Source organism: Amblyomma americanum, chromosome 5 (genome assembly GCF_052857255.1).
Source record: "Amblyomma americanum isolate KBUSLIRL-KWMA chromosome 5, ASM5285725v1, whole genome shotgun sequence".
NCBI classification, from domain to species: Eukaryota; Metazoa; Arthropoda; class Arachnida; order Ixodida; family Ixodidae; genus Amblyomma; species Amblyomma americanum.
Genome location: NC_135501.1, coordinates 47359671 through 47375233, shown reverse-complemented (window position 1 = coordinate 47375233; position 15563 = coordinate 47359671). Strand labels below are relative to the sequence as shown.

The window sequence follows — 15563 nt, the reverse complement described above, 5'->3', positions numbered from 1 at the left end:
TCAAAATGCTGGAATATATATATATATATATATATATATATATATTATATTGTTACAGGCTCTATTTACAAATATTATTTACAAGGCAGGTCGAGAGGAGCCTGGTGCGCCGGCGGCAGGATACTTGACTTTCTCTTCTACTTCCAGCCGCCGCATGTCTTCTTTATTCCTCAGAGCCCATGCGCAGCACGTGACATTTCCCCGTTCGCAGACGAAGCCCTCTGGGCCAGTCAATCAATCGGTGTCCCGAGAGTGGAATGGCTTCAGCCGTGCGACATGCACGACCTGGGTTGTCCTTGAGCGGCGTCCTTGCGTTGATTGGGGAGAGATGACATAGTTGAGGTCATTGAGGCGAGCAACAACGATGAACGGGCCTGTGTAGTGGGTGAGCAGCTTTTCTGATAAGCCACGCTTGCGTAGGGGCGTCCACAACCATACAACGTCACCGGGCAGGTAGGAGACATCCTTGCGCCGGCGGTCATAACGCTGCTTAGAGCGATGCTGTGATGCCAAGGTGCGTATCCGGGCAATCCGACGGGCTTCTTCAGCGCGACATAGAGTGTTGGCAATAGAAGACTCGGTGTCGAGAGAGAAAGGTAAGATGCTGTCGAGGGAGCTTCGAGGCGGACGGGCATAAAGAAGGAAGAATGGGCTGTAACCAGTTATTTCATGCCTCGACGTGTTATAGGCGTATGTAATGAAGGGAAGCACGTCGTCCCAGTTCTTATGGCGGGAATCGACATACATGGCCAGCATGGTCGTGAGTGTCCGATTGGTACGTTCAACCAGTCCATTAGTCTGGGGGTGGTACGGCGTCGAGTGGCGAAAATGGCATGAACTAAGACGCAGAAGCTCTTCCACAACGTCTGCTGTAACCTGGCGACCGCGGTCACTGATAACAACTCGAGGAGGTCCATGCCGGAGGATGACAGCACGAAGAAGGAAGAGCGAGACCTCAGCAGCGGTGGCGCAAGGTAGGGCGGCGGTCTCACAGTAACGGGTGTGGTGATCAACGCACACTATAATCCAGCGGTTACCGTTGGACGAGCGGGGAAACGGGCCGAGCAGATCGAGTCCAACTTGTTCATATGGCGTGCTTGGAGGTGGCAAAGGATGCAGGCGTCCAGGCGGAGAAGTCGTGGGAAGCTTGAACCGCTGACACTGCACGCAGGTGGCCACGTAGCGCTGAACCATGTGACGCATTTTTGGCCAGTAAAAACGTTCTTTGATGCGGTTAAGGGTCCTGGCAAACCCCAAGTGCCCAGCCGTGACGTCATCGTGCATTGCCTGCAGAACAGAGGAGTACAGAGTAGCCGGAACAACGAGGAGAAAGCGCGCACCTCCAGGCGAGTAATTGGTTCTGTCGAGTAAACCGTCGCGAACGCAGAAAGGGCTTGCGGATGTCGGGTCACGGGCTTCAGCAAAAAGCGGTGCCAAGTGCTGATCCTTGCGTTGTTCCATCTGGAAAGTGCCAAGATCTGGAAACTCTTGGGAAACGGCAGGGAGATAGTCATCGAAGTTTTCATCATCGGAAGTAGTAACCGTGAGCGGCAGCCGCGAGAGGCAATCTGCGTCGGCGTGTTGGCGGCCACTTTGTAAGACACTTTGAAGTTAAACTCTTGGAGGCGTACCGCCCAGCGGGCCAACCGACCGCAGGGGTCGCGTAGATTGACCAGCCAGCACAGAGAGTGATGGTCTGTGACGACTGTAAAAGCACGTCCATAAAGGTACGAACGAAACCGTTGTACGCCGAAAACAACGGCGAGACACTCTTGCGCTGTTACAGTGTAATTGCCTTCCGACTTGCTGAGGGTGCGACTTGCATAAGCGACAACGTGTTGATTGCCCTCATGGCGTTGGATAAGCACAGCACCCACGCCGATGCCGCTGGCGTCAGTGTGGAGTTCAGTCGGTGCTGTCGGGCAGAAATGACGCAATATTGGCCGCGAGGTGAGGAGAAACTTGAGCTGCCGAAACGCGGAGTCGCATTCGGGAGTCCAGTGGAAAGGGGTGTCTTTCTGCAGGAGACTTGTAAGCGGGTAGGCTAAATCAGAAAACTTGGGAACGAAACGCCGAAAATATGAGCAAAGTCCTAGGAAACTCCTGAGCTCTTTCACTGATTTGGGTTCTTTGACACTGCTTACAGCTTCAACCTTCTGCGGGTCGGGTCTGAGGCCATCCTTGTCAACGAGATGACCAAGCACAGTAATTTGGCGTTCACCGAAGCGACACTTCTTCGAGTTCAGCACGAGGCCCGCTCTCTCTATGCAGTCTAGGACAATGGCTAAGCGGCTGTTATGTTCGGCGAAGGTCCTACCAAAAATAACAACATCGTCCAGATAACATATGCAAACTTGCCACTTCAGGCCACGTAAAAGCGTATCCATAAATCGTTCAAAAGTGGCAGGAGCGTTGCAAAGGCCGAAAGGCATAACATTAAATTCATACAACCAGTCAGGTGTCACGAATGCTGTCTTCTCTTTGTCTTGCGGGTGCATCGGGATCTGCCAGTACCCGGACCGTAGATCCACCGAGGAAAAGTAGGAGGCTGAGTGGAGGCAGTCAATGGCATCATCAACGCGCGGGAGCGGGTAAACATCCTTCTTTGTGACAGTGTTAAGCCGGCGGTAGTCTACAAAAAATCGCCAAGTGCCATCTTTCTTTTTGACAAGGATCACTGGAGCAGCCCACGGGCTTGAAGATTCCTGAATGATGCCGCGGTGCAACATGTCACGGACTTGTTCATCGATTATCTGACGTTCGGAAGGCGAGACGCGGTATGGCTTCTGGCGAATCGGCTGTGCAGAACCAGTATTGATCATGTGATGGGTACGGGAAGCTGGAATCGGCGGTGGTTGGTCGCGACCAAAGTCAAACACGTCCGCATGCTTCATAAGAACGGCCACTAGTACCTGGCGGTCGCTAGTGGGTAGGGATTTGTTGACCATGGCTAGGAATTGAGAGTCGCTCAGATCGCGGCGTCTAGTTGGACGAGACACGTTGTCAGTGATCGCGGCAACTGGTACAGAAAAACGTTCTTCAAAGCCAGCAAGTTTTAAACCACATGGCAATACTGCAGGTTCGTTGGAATGATTGACAGTCCAAAGAGTGGCATGGCCCTTGGTCACATGGACGACGCTGCGGGGTACTAGCACACTTTTCTTTGCACAGTTAAGGGAACAAGGTTCCACCACAGCATCGAAGGCATCAGAAATCGTGCTCGAGGACACAACGGGAACGAATATGGCAGACATTGCTGGAACGACGGTATCTTCAGAGACAGAAAACACTTGGGCAACCACTGGCGAGTCTTCTATGAGAGCTGACCGAAGGCCAGGACTTAACGATATGCCACCACTGCGGAAGTCGAGAGTAGCGCCGCACTGGTGCAAAAAGTCAATACCGAGGATGATGTCATGCGTAGAACGAGGGAGCACCGGGAATTCAGTTCGGAACATGTGGCCAGCGATCACTACATTCACAAAACAAATACCAATCGGAACCAATGATTCTCCCCCTACACCCCGGAATATAACAGCACGATCCCAAGCGAACATTATTTTACGACCCAGACGGTTCTTGAAAGTTGAACTCATCACTGACACCGTGGCACCAGTGTCCACTAAGGCCATGACGCAAATACCGTCCACTAAAACTTCAAGGCGGTTCCTTAACATAATAATGGGCAGAAGAATTGGCACTATCGATGACCCGGCGACCGCACCCCCATCGGCCGCACACGCTAGTTTCCCGGGGACGGTGGGGAACGACGTTGGGGGGAAGGCGAGCGGCGAGAGCGGTGCGGAGGTGGAGTCAGACTTCGGTCAGAGGCAGGGGAGTCGTTCCGTGGTGGCGCGTAACTGGATGGGCGCTGAGACGATGTGAAGACACGGTCATGAACAGGCGCATTGAAACTCAGGCGAGGGTTCGACCATTGGGGCTGGGAGCGGGAAAACTGGCCCCGGCGACGGCAGAATCTAGAGATGTGACCGATCATACCACAACGGTAACAAAGTGGTGGGTCGGGGGGGCACTCGGGATAACACTCCTCGTAGCCAGTGTCGAAACGACCATCGTACTCCGGCTGCCGCAGGTGGCGTTGCGGATGAGCTGGCGCCCTGGGGCCGGGGCGGGTGATCCGGGGAGCGTCGCTGTAATCAATGCGAGTAGCACTGGTAGGGGCCTGGGCAGACAAACTCCAAGGGGAGGAGCGGTAGGCGGGAGCCGCCTGCAGAGAACAGCTCCCATACGGGACCTCACTGCGGCGCGCAAGATCTTGATGCCGGGAGAGTTCGTCACGCACGATTTGACGAATGACGTCAGGGAGAGTCGCCGCATTCACAGGCTCGTGGAAATCCACGCCGGCGACGGTGGTGACGTTAGGCAGGCGACCGAACTTGGGAGTAATTCGACGCAGTTTTAGAGCTTCAAAGGTGCGGCAGTGCTTGATGATATCCGTGGGCGAGTCTAAATTTTCTTTACTAATAAGAAAGCTGTAGACGTCCTCTGCGATGCCCTTGAGGAGATGACCAACGCGATCTTCGTCGGACATACTGGGATTAACGACTTTGCACAGCTTCAAGACCTCTTCTATGTAAGTCGTGCAGGTCTCTCCAGGCACTTGCGCTCTCTGAAGCAAAGACTGCTCAGCGCATTTTCGTTTGGCAACAGTATCCCCGAAGCAGCTGCGGAGCTCTTCCATGAAGCGGTCCCAACTTGTTATTGATGCCTCATGGTTTTCGAACCAAGTTAGCGCGGTGCCATCGGGAAAGAAGACGACATTGGCCAGCTGAAGAGTGGCATCCCAGCCGTTGTAATTGCTCACCCGCTTGTAATTGGTGAGCCAATCATCCACGTCTTCGCCAGCCTTCCCGGAAAACGTCCGCGGCTCACGGTAGTGCTGCCAAGCGGGCGTTGCGGCGCCGGTCGGACGTGCGTTGGCTTCCTCGGGCATTTGCACGGGCAACGGTGGCAATCCGGCGATTCTTCGGCTGCAGCGGTTGCGAGAGGGGTCCGTGGTGATCGACCCAGCACCTCCACCACACTGTTACAGGTTCTATTTACAAATAATATTTACAAGGCAGGTCGAGAGGAGCCTGGTGCGCCGGCGGCAGGATACTTGACTTTCTCTTCTACTTCCAGCCGCCGCACGTCTTCTTTATTCCTCAGAGCCCATGCGCAGCACGTGACAATATATATATATATATATATATATATATGTATATATATATATGTATATATATATATATATATATATATATATATATATATATATATATATATATATATATATATATATATATATATATATAGCGTCTGCACAGCTACCATAATCCTTCATAAGGTCAGCCAGAAAATTCCAATAAGAAAGGACGTCAGGCAAGGAGACGCGATCTCGCCAATGCTATTCAGCGCCTGTTTACATCAGGTATTACGAAGCCTGAGTTAGGAACAGTCCGGGATAACGGTTATGGAGAATACCTGATAACCTGCGATTCGCTGATGACTTTGCCTTGCTGAGTCAATCAAGAGATTATTTGCAAAGCATGATAAATGAGTGAGTTAGGCATAGAAGAAAGGTGGGCCTAGAAATTAGCATGCAAAAAACCAAATAATGTACAGCAGTCTAGCAAGGGAACAGCAGTTCAGAATTGGTAGCAAGGTGCTGAAAGTGGTAAGACAATACCTCTACTAGGGCAGGAAGTGACCGCTAAACCGGATCTTGAGATGGAAATAACTAGAAGAATAAGAATGAGGTGGAGCGCATATGACAGGTTCTCAGAGTTGATTAATGGCAGCTTATCAACATCCTTGAAGAGGAAAGTATACAACAGCTGTATATTAACGGCATTCACCTGCGGGGCAGAAACGGGGAGGTTAACGAAAAGGGTTCAACTTAAGTTGAGGACAACGCAGGGAGCCATGGAAAGAAAATTGATAGGTGTAACGTTAAAAAACCGGAAGCGGGCAGAGTGGGTGAGGGAACAAAAGCGTGTTAATTACATCCTAGTCGGAAACAAGAGGAAGAAATGGGCTTAAGCTGAACACGTAATGCGAAAGCAAGATACCCGCTAATCCTTAAGTGTAACGGAGTGGATTCCAAGAGATGGCAAGCATAGCAGGGGGCGGAAAAAGGTTAGGTGGGTGGATGATATTAAGAAGTTTGCAGGCATACGGTGGGCGCAAATGGCAAAAAAAAGCTTAATTGGAGAGACATGAGAGACGCCTTTGCCCTGCAGTGGGTGTAGTCCTGCTGATGATGATGATTATTATTATTATTATTATTATTATTATTATTATTATTATTATTATTATTATTATTATTATTATTATTATTATTATTATTATTATTATTATTATTATTATTATTATTCACTTGCTTTGTCAACCTAAACCACTGTTGAGATACGAACAAAGAACTTTCTGACGGGTTAGTTGGTACATCTCTATTAAACAGCGTGCGCTAACAGTACGTACACAGGAAACATGGAGACAGAGGAAAGATGCGCTTCTTTCCTCTGTCTTCAAGTTTCCTGTGTACGTCCTGTAAGCGCACGCTGTTTATTACGAACAAAGAGAACGGCACCTATCCATTTCCTCTATTTTTGTGTTAATTTGCAGTCTTATGTGATAGTATATCTTTAATTTTTGGTGGAAAAACAAATTTCTTCTTGGAGATATTCTATTTGAATAAGAGAGAGCCATATCATTAACTCTTGAAGCCAGGCATTTGATTGCAGTTCAAAAGGTTGAAGGTTAGCACATGTATCATACTGAATGCCATTGACATATAAAGGAAACGAAAAAATTCCCAAAATTGAACCTTTGTGAGCACAAATGTCGTAACACGGTCAGTTTTTACATCATATATCCTTGTGTACTGCCTCTGGGCACATAAGTAACTCTCTAATAATGTACTGGTAAGTGCACTGATTCAGTACATCTCTTTTTCCCTCATTAAGTACATCCCTCGGTACAATGTTGGTTTTCGAAATATTGAATTCAATGTTTAAAGGTCCAGTAGTGCTGTTTCAGTTGATTTCTTGCTTTACGTTGAATTTTCTATCATAGCGACATGTAGTTGTAAATTAGGCCTTTTTCATCAGATGCTTTCATTTTGCATGTTCTGTGAGCGCTAGATAAAGTACGTAATGCGTATAAACGCAAACTCGTTCAAATGTGAACAGCGTGAATCAGCAATCGTACACTGCTCTCTACAGGGGAGAACTAAGCGCTGCACAGGAGTAAGCGAACAGAATGCAAGGAAAAGAACTCAAGGATGCGTTGACTTACGCATTGTAGTAAACTAAGGATTGTGCTTTTAGGCTTTGCTCTTTTTGTTTCATCTTAGCACTCCTACATGTGACATTTATAACAAGACTTGGATCAAGAGAAATAATGTGTACCGCAGCTGTATTCAACCGGTTTGAGGATTAGCGCCGCCGGGCACCGCCAGTGATAAAATGAGTATAAGCGTTCTCCTCGCCTGGTGCTGAGCTCCTCTGAGATGAAATTCTTGAAAAATGGAACTTCGTCCCGGTCCTGTGTAAACGAAAAAACCTCGTCCCAGGCGCCATTTAAATTCTCCATCGTTAGAAAACTTTTCAATGCTATTGAGGACAAGGTTCTAATTCCCATCAATTGAAACTCACAGAAATAAATCTCCATTTATTTACGATCATATGTGTCAAAGTCACCCAAGCGCTCTGCTATTCTTTAAGAAACTAAGAAAGGATGAAAGCATCGTCCTCACCTGAAATACCGAGCTGGCCCTCTCTGCTTCCTGTTTTCTTGAGAAGACTAATAGAACAGCGTAAGGCTTTCCGCGCAGACTTCAGTGCCTGATGCCAGGTATTCTCAACACAGCTACTTTAGTGGCCAAATGCACGCGAAGAGAGCTGTGAAACAACAGAGCACTCACTAGCGTCCAGTTTAGCCATAATGGCTCTAAAGCACGATTTCACACTTTTCAGAGCTTCTCTCTCAGAAACGTACGCAGAAATATGCCTCGAGCAACTATGTCGTTCGCAGGGTAATGCACGCAGCAATAACCAGTCATTTCTTTCAACAGCACTGAAAGGTTTATTACAAAAATGCACTGAGGAAAAGCTGAGTTAGAGAAAGCTTGCCACAGAAAGCTCTTCCTCAACTACCGCGGCCGTATAGTGGTTTCAATCACTCGGTAATATCGCGGTGTCATGACGTCACATCTACATATTCTATAGGGGGTGGCCAGTTGCGGCCGTATGGCCCAAAATCGCGAAAAAAACATTTATCCAGTTTTTTCTCCGACAACATGCCTAGCATTATCGGACAACAATTTTTAAAATTGGGAAATTTTAAGACAGTGTTATGAAACCGTTTTTTTTTACAAATATTTTTTTTACAGTTTTTCCACAAATCGCATCGAACAGTTAAGACTGCCGAAGAAAACCAATGGGGAATGCTTTTTGCGATAGGAAAAAGTTAGAAGAAAAAATACAGGACTCCCGTTGGTGAGCGGGGGATATAAACATTGTTATAGGGAATTCGTCCACCTGTATATGATAAAACTGCGTTCATAAACGGTATGCCTCTCAAAAACGGATTTGTTCAAAATTTTTCGGTATGAGCGTGCCGTATTCCTCATTTTTAGCGCCTGTACTTTCATTTGCATCAAAAGCTACAGATGCAAAATACTCGTTCAGCATCCATTGAAGAAAGAAAAATGTAGTATTCAATTCTGACAGCGCAGCGGCTAACGGTCGAACAGACAAATCTTCCAACGCGTAGTTTTTTGATGAGAAGCGTTCGAAAGTTCCTGTAAGACCGTACCCACAAGGTACCTTCTCGGGCACTGCTTTATTTTTATCTACACAAATGTTTCACCCGGAGATAGTATATCTAATGCTAGACTATTTGCTGATGACTTATCTACCACCAAATTAATAATCCACCTGATATAACCATCATTAAAAAATATCTTGCAGGTGTATGAGAGTGGAGTAGACCTTGGATCACATGTTTATAAGAAGTGCTAAAATATCTCTTCTTTCTTTCTGTCGCAGGCGCGACAACCAGGGTACTACCTACATAATTACCAATATCACTCTTAAGCCTACCTCAGTTCGCTCCAGCGAGTACTTTAACAAAGATACTTTATATATAAAGAATTAGCATGGGTGTAGCTTATTTATCATGCCAATACTTCCGCTAACAAGTTTAGGTTATTATGCCGTAACCTTTCGATAGACCCCCATTCCACAAATCTTCTTGCTTTCCTAACATTTATATGCTCAAAACATGAGTTCGCATTAGCCGCTTATGATCTCTACTGTGCTAACTTAATCACCATGCTCGAACCAGTCAAGAACGCGCTCCCCAATTTACATACTCCTACTATTTCGTTTAAACTAGCGTTGCGGTATTGAAATCTCAGCTCCTTCTCTTTCACTCACCTGTCGTCGCAAAATAGTCTGTCTTTCTTTGTATCATTTTTTGTCATGCTTCCATTCGCGAAGCTCTCTCCAGCGCTCATTGGATATTTCGTAATAGTCACCCAAATGGTGTGTATCTCGATAAAACATGCACAGAAACACATTCTTTGTCTTTTTTCCTCAGAACAGCTAGCGACTGGAATGATCTTTCTTCCGACTTCTCAGAAATCACCCTTTTAAGATGGTCTGTTATCATGATAATACCCTTTCTTTTTAGCACACCCGCCATGTATTATACCTTGTGGACTTTTGAGGGAAAATAAATAAATAGCTATAGGTGAAGAGAAGGCGCCAACAGCCGGAATCGGGTTAAGAACATTAGTGGTGGCTCTTTAGTCTGTCACGATACAATGCTAAATGGGAACGTTCTAAAGATTTTGAAACGTTACAGGAATGCCTTTGATGCCGGCTGAGCCGTTTTCTTTTTATTCATGTGCCACGAAAAATTAGACTGTAGAACCTGCAGAAACGAGACCGAGGTGCGTTTGTACTACCTTTAGGAATAAGTTCTAAGAGGACCTTGGTGTGGGCTAGTTGGTTCATGCTGCTACGACACAGGCTGACAAAGCGCAACGGAACTAGGACGAGTAGAAGAAACACGAAACACAGGAAGCGCCTGTCCTGTGTTTCATGTTTCTTCTACTCGTCCTAGTTCTGTTGCGCTTTGTCAGTCTCTGTCTTTAGGAATAAGCCAGCTTTTTTGTGCCCACAATTTATGGACCGCTTTAACACTGCAAAGCCGTTGTATTCAGCAGTGTAGTGGGACAAAGAAATAACAGTACCACGCATGCACTATCAGCGCTGTGTGGGCGGATAATATCTGAAATTGCTGGACAGATGAACGAAGCGACGTACAATATAGAGAAAGCAAGCATCCCTGTACGTGCGGAGTTCAAGAAAAAAATTACCTTGATATTTCAAGCAACTCTCGGAGACCAGCGTCACTATGTTGAAGTAGATGTGATGACTTTGTGATGGCCTGTTTGTTTTGATTGTAATACTGGAATGAAATTTTTCTTGACTCTGCAGGAAAAAGAGAAGCCGTAAAGGGAGCGAACTTCACCAGAATTACCAGACCTGGTACACCAGATGAGAGCACTACAGAAACGACTGCTTTAGGTACCGCACCCCCTACAATTACTACATCCACAACTACTACCACCACATCTACTACAACAACCACAAAACCCCGGCACATATACCAGGGTCACTGTCCCAGCCTCCCGGCCTTTTCAAAGCGTGTCAGCATGCTGTTTTCCTTTCTCCTGCGCGTGTCTTTATATATGACCGATGATTTCAAAACACATGATTGAGGCGATGCTGGTACAGAGGCAGTACATTAGCTGTTAACACCGAAAGTGCGGAAGGTGAGATTAACTCAATCGCTTTAAGCAAAGCTACACAGAATTATTCAGTTAGCGCGATCTGCCGGTAAGCTTAGCTCTGCAAGTTTATCTGTCTGGCAATCTAAGCCACGCGGAAATGGAATCACTAGTCGCCTCAGAATATGACAGGAAGTTTGGCTCGCAAATACTGGGAGCGTCGTTACGCAAAGGAACAAACGCTTGTTCTAATGCAGCTAAACGCCTTCTTTCAAGCCCTAGTAGACCGACAGGGCCTGTGAAGCCCAAAAAAGAATTTTACACTGAGGAGCCTACTTATCCTTGCACTCTGCGATGTTCTTTCTGCACTCGGCAGACAAAAGAATTTCGAAAAGGCGAACCTATAAAAGAGTACGCAATTAGTATCGCTGAAACTTAGCTGCTTGACATGATATTGACGGGCACACCGTGGTTACCAGCAGAATGCGCGTGATCACCTGCGCCATACCGTCAGTGATGTCCACGGGTCTTGTTGGAAAATATAAAAATACAAAATACAATCTTGTCGCTTTTTATGATTTTTTTAAGTTTCAGTCTTTGAAGATATAATGTGTGTGTCAGTTCTCGTACTTTTGTAGTACGATTGGTTATTGCGTGTTCATTCGTTGCTTCAGGCCTCAAGTTACTCATCTGTACGGTGGGCCCCCACGCCGTACATGCGGAGATGTATGCTCCCGATGGGGTCTGTCACTACATGTACTACACAGACGTCTTCTTAGACAATGAAAACGTCATAGCAACTGAGCTACAAGTCTCCTTCCAGAGGTTCAAAGATGCCTTGAAGACGTACTCGAAGACCAAGGGAGGCTTATCCTTCGACATTAAGTGAGTGCACTTCTATGAAGCACTTGTTTTGGATATTCCAGCCATCCCATTCAGAACAGCTGGCAGCACTCACCGATTGGCAATATTGCTGGTTGGAACGATGTATTTTGACTTTAAAAACCGTTACTGTATTTGCAAATAAAGATAACTTGTGTCTCTGGCGCGCCAAGCTGGACGTGCAGTGAGGTTTTCCAGACGGAGTAGCAAAGTAGCGCGGGAATATGACAGAGAAAATTCAAACTAGTTTTGAGAAAAGGAATGTCGCAGTTTTTGTCTTAAGTATCTCGGTGGACACCCAAACCACGCCGTAAGGAAAGGGAGGAAAGTGAGAGTGAAAGAATAAAGAGAAAGAAGAGTCGTAGTCGAGGGCTCCAAAATAAGTTCGACTACCTGGGGATTTTTAACATGCACCGACATCGCATAGCACACGGGTGCCTTTTGCGTTTCGCCTCTATCGAAACACGGCCGCCACGGTCAAAGGCTCTTTTGTAAAATTTTAAATATGAATTTCGCATACTTTGTGAAACAGCGTAAAGCTCTTTCTTCAATCTCCCAGCTCATTCACCCGCCTTCGTCCAGCCCCGGGCAGTCAGCCCTGTGATCTAAGGCTTACATTTCATTGTAGCAGTTGTGGTATTCTTCATTGAATTACCACTTGAGGGAAATTTTCCATTGAGAGAAATGTCTTCTACTTTTATGGTGATTCGGCGGCTGTGACTTTCCGCTGTAGCGACCGATGTCAGTTTTTCAATTCATACCTCTCGCCATCGTACCCGTACACTTATTTCCGCATAGTCATGTACAGCCTGCCAAAAAGCCTACGCTTGCCTTTTTGTTGCAATTTCTCACACTGGAGCCACTGGTAGGTGCCAAGTGTTTCTTTGCTTTGTTATCTGTCATAGATACGTTGACCTCAACAGCATGAAGCAAAGTAAAACTGCTATCTCGACGCTTGCGTCCAACAACATCGGCAGTTACGGATTTCTTAACATGATAGCACCCATCGACATTTTGCAAGGCTGGGTGGAAAAAGCCAAGGACCTTCTCAAGGTGAGCCTTCTAGTTGAGTGAAATCTACTACGTAAGAAACCCCGAGCTTCGTGGCGTGGACAGATGCACTGCTTCGTGACGCTTCTGGTTGCTGGCTGCGTGCTAGAAGGTCGCTTGTACGGTGCGGGGGTAACTTTTCAAACTCGCCGAACTTGAGCCGGGAACATTTTAGACCGCTGAAACAACATGCGTGTGTCCGTGTTCGATGGTACTACGATATCAGTTATTGTAAAAACTACGACACGGGTAATTTTATTCCGGGCATTTCATGCGGTGTGCGACGCGTCCACTCTCTGCATTCGCGAAAAAAAGTGGGCGACTTTCTCAAAGATAAATAATGCGTAATGTCGCTGAGAAGGTGGGGATGTTCGATACGGGTGCTGATGATGGAGGCCGAGAGATGAAGCGCGCAAGTTTAAATTCATGCAGTTGTCTTAAGAGAACACTAGCGCTATGATCGCTAAGGCACCACTTGGATCCTGGTAAGTATGAGATTCTTATGTCGCTTCACTATTGGCTTGATCCAAATCAGCGTGCTGCGCCTTTTTTTTTTTATAGGAAGCTTTAAAATATTGTACTGCTGTTCGTTTACAGAAGTCCGATGGAATTACCACTATCGGAATCGCGCAAGGCACGTCAAAGCGAAAACAAGGCAGGGACAAGATACTCAGTTACCAATGATTTTATTTAGCGTGTCCCGCTTTTGATATCCTATACCGTGTGGCAGACAATTTCCTCTGAAAACACACAATAACCATGAACTCTGCGCACGGCAATGGTGACATATGAACAAATGTACAAATTTTTTCGTTATCTTTTACAAAACGAAGTTTTTTTATTACCGTGCTGTCTAGTGGGTGCTTCAAAGCAAATGAAGTGGGCTTATTCGTGAAAGCGCTTCCTAAGGAAGGTAGTCCTGCGATGGGACGTTGGAGGCAACTATCGCAAGTCGACTCTTCAGAATCAGTTTGTCAAGAACTTTTGCGAATTTTTAAGCGAGGCTTGTCTGCACTCCTTCTCACGTTGTTCCATATCCCTTCTCTCTTTCTCATTATGCCTAATGGCAGACATCTCGAATATAAAGAAAGTGGGCCACGATGTGGATGGGAGATTTCATTAGTTCTCGTGTTTTGTAGCGACTTTCTGTTAACACCTCGCAGTGGCTGAAAATCAGATAGCATGCTTCTACCCTATCTGCCTTTAATTTCTTCTGTGCAGTCTCTGCAGTGAATGATCAATTCACCAGCCACAAAGGTGCTCACGTTGTTATTGTGTTCCCTTAGACTGTGAGGCGTCTTGCCGCATTTCCCGTGTAGTGCTTGTCATTAGGAAGGGATCCTGCGCGCAGCCTCTAGCACAAGAAGCAAATCTGGTCTGGAGTGCTTCTTGCTGCAGCCCATCTTTTTAGTGTTGGCCGAGTTTGCAATGTTGCATATCACTAAAGCCTTTGGGGTGGAGAAAAAGCAATCACATGCGCACCTTAACACACCCTCCTGAGGTTACGCGATAATGATGCCGCTAGGGCATAATGCGACCTGCAATTTTTCTTCTGTGTGTTTTTCAGTGCTCCCTCCGCGCCATTGACTTAAGCACTCGCTGAACAAGTTATATCAGGGAGATTAGTCCTATTTTTGATACCTTGCTCTCTTTGGGCGCTCTACCTGATTTTCAAAGTTGCCTTGTAAAGCATGGCTGCACAATTTTCGCAATGTGTTGCAAAGACATCAGTTGACAGCGGCACGGTGCATCGTTTCGTATGTGCGAAACAGAATTATGTGAGTGGCTTCTGGCTCCGCAGCTCGTGTCAACAGCACACATGACAACGCGAGAAATGCGGGCAACGACTTAAAAACTTCAAGTGTTTCTTCTCAAGGAATTTTGATGCGTCGCAACGAGCTGTGCAAGGCGCTAGGAAAAATCTCACAAACTTTTGAGACCGACGCAACGGTGATAGCTGCTGCAGAATCCATAAAAACCAAAGAGTCATCAGCAAATCTAAAACCACGCACCACCAGGTCTTCTTCAAAAAGCCTCTCATTTTGCGCGAGCTATATGCAAGTTAAGAACGGAGCTATGCATGAACCAATACAGACGCCTATATATTTTTTTGCAAGTAAATCAAGTTATTGCAAGAAGAAAATATTGGGTTAAGATAATAGGAAACTTTTGACATTTGTGCAGCCATCGTTCTGGAATGCTGCAGTGGGCATAGTCAGGCTCGTGATGATTAGGAAGAATGGGTAAAAGCTCCAGGTTGTCCTGCAGGAATACAGGCAAGCTTTTGCCGTGTTCTATCTTCAGTGACGCTTGCGCGAAGAAGACAATCCTGCTTAAGCGTCCTTGCTGACCAAAAGATTCTCTCCCATGGCTCAGTGCATTTCTCTGCAGAATTGTCAAGCTTTTAAAGGTTCATTTCTCCTCACAGTTTTCGTGCCGGGATCGTTATCTTCCGCAGCACAACAAGCAACGTTTTTCAGGTAACACGTTGGAGCCAGCTTTATCTACCTGCAGTGAATCAAGTGAGTTTTTCATAAGGAATGGTAAAGCGGATTCAAGTGGAAGTTTACAACGGGCGGAGTTTACATTTAGAAACACATCGGTTCATTTGAAAGGGCGCTGGCAGGTCAGCTACTGAGACCACTGCCGCCATTTCCTTGCAGTATTTGTTGAGGACGAAGCATCATGCTTGCGTTTTCTACAGAGGCGAGATTCCCTATGACGTTCCAAACACAATATCTTGCATATACTTATCTTGTAGCTTCTGGAATGTCCAAATGCCGAAAACAATGCCATTATCTCTGGTGGCAGAACTTTCGCTCGAAGGCAGTAG

At 46.4% G+C, this 15563-nt stretch overlaps 1 protein-coding gene across 1 annotated transcript in view; it reads left to right on the top strand.

The window, feature by feature from the left end:
• LOC144133839 (uncharacterized) overlaps positions 1 to 15563 on the top strand; it is a 63268-nt gene that overhangs the window by 24619 nt on the left and 23086 nt on the right. Inside the window, exons 6-8 of the mRNA XM_077666919.1 lie at positions 10506 to 10595; positions 11473 to 11683; positions 12586 to 12733. Coding sequence (XP_077523045.1) covers positions 10506 to 10595; positions 11473 to 11683; positions 12586 to 12733 — 449 coding nt within the window. The remainder of the gene's footprint in view (positions 1 to 10505; positions 10596 to 11472; positions 11684 to 12585; positions 12734 to 15563) is intronic.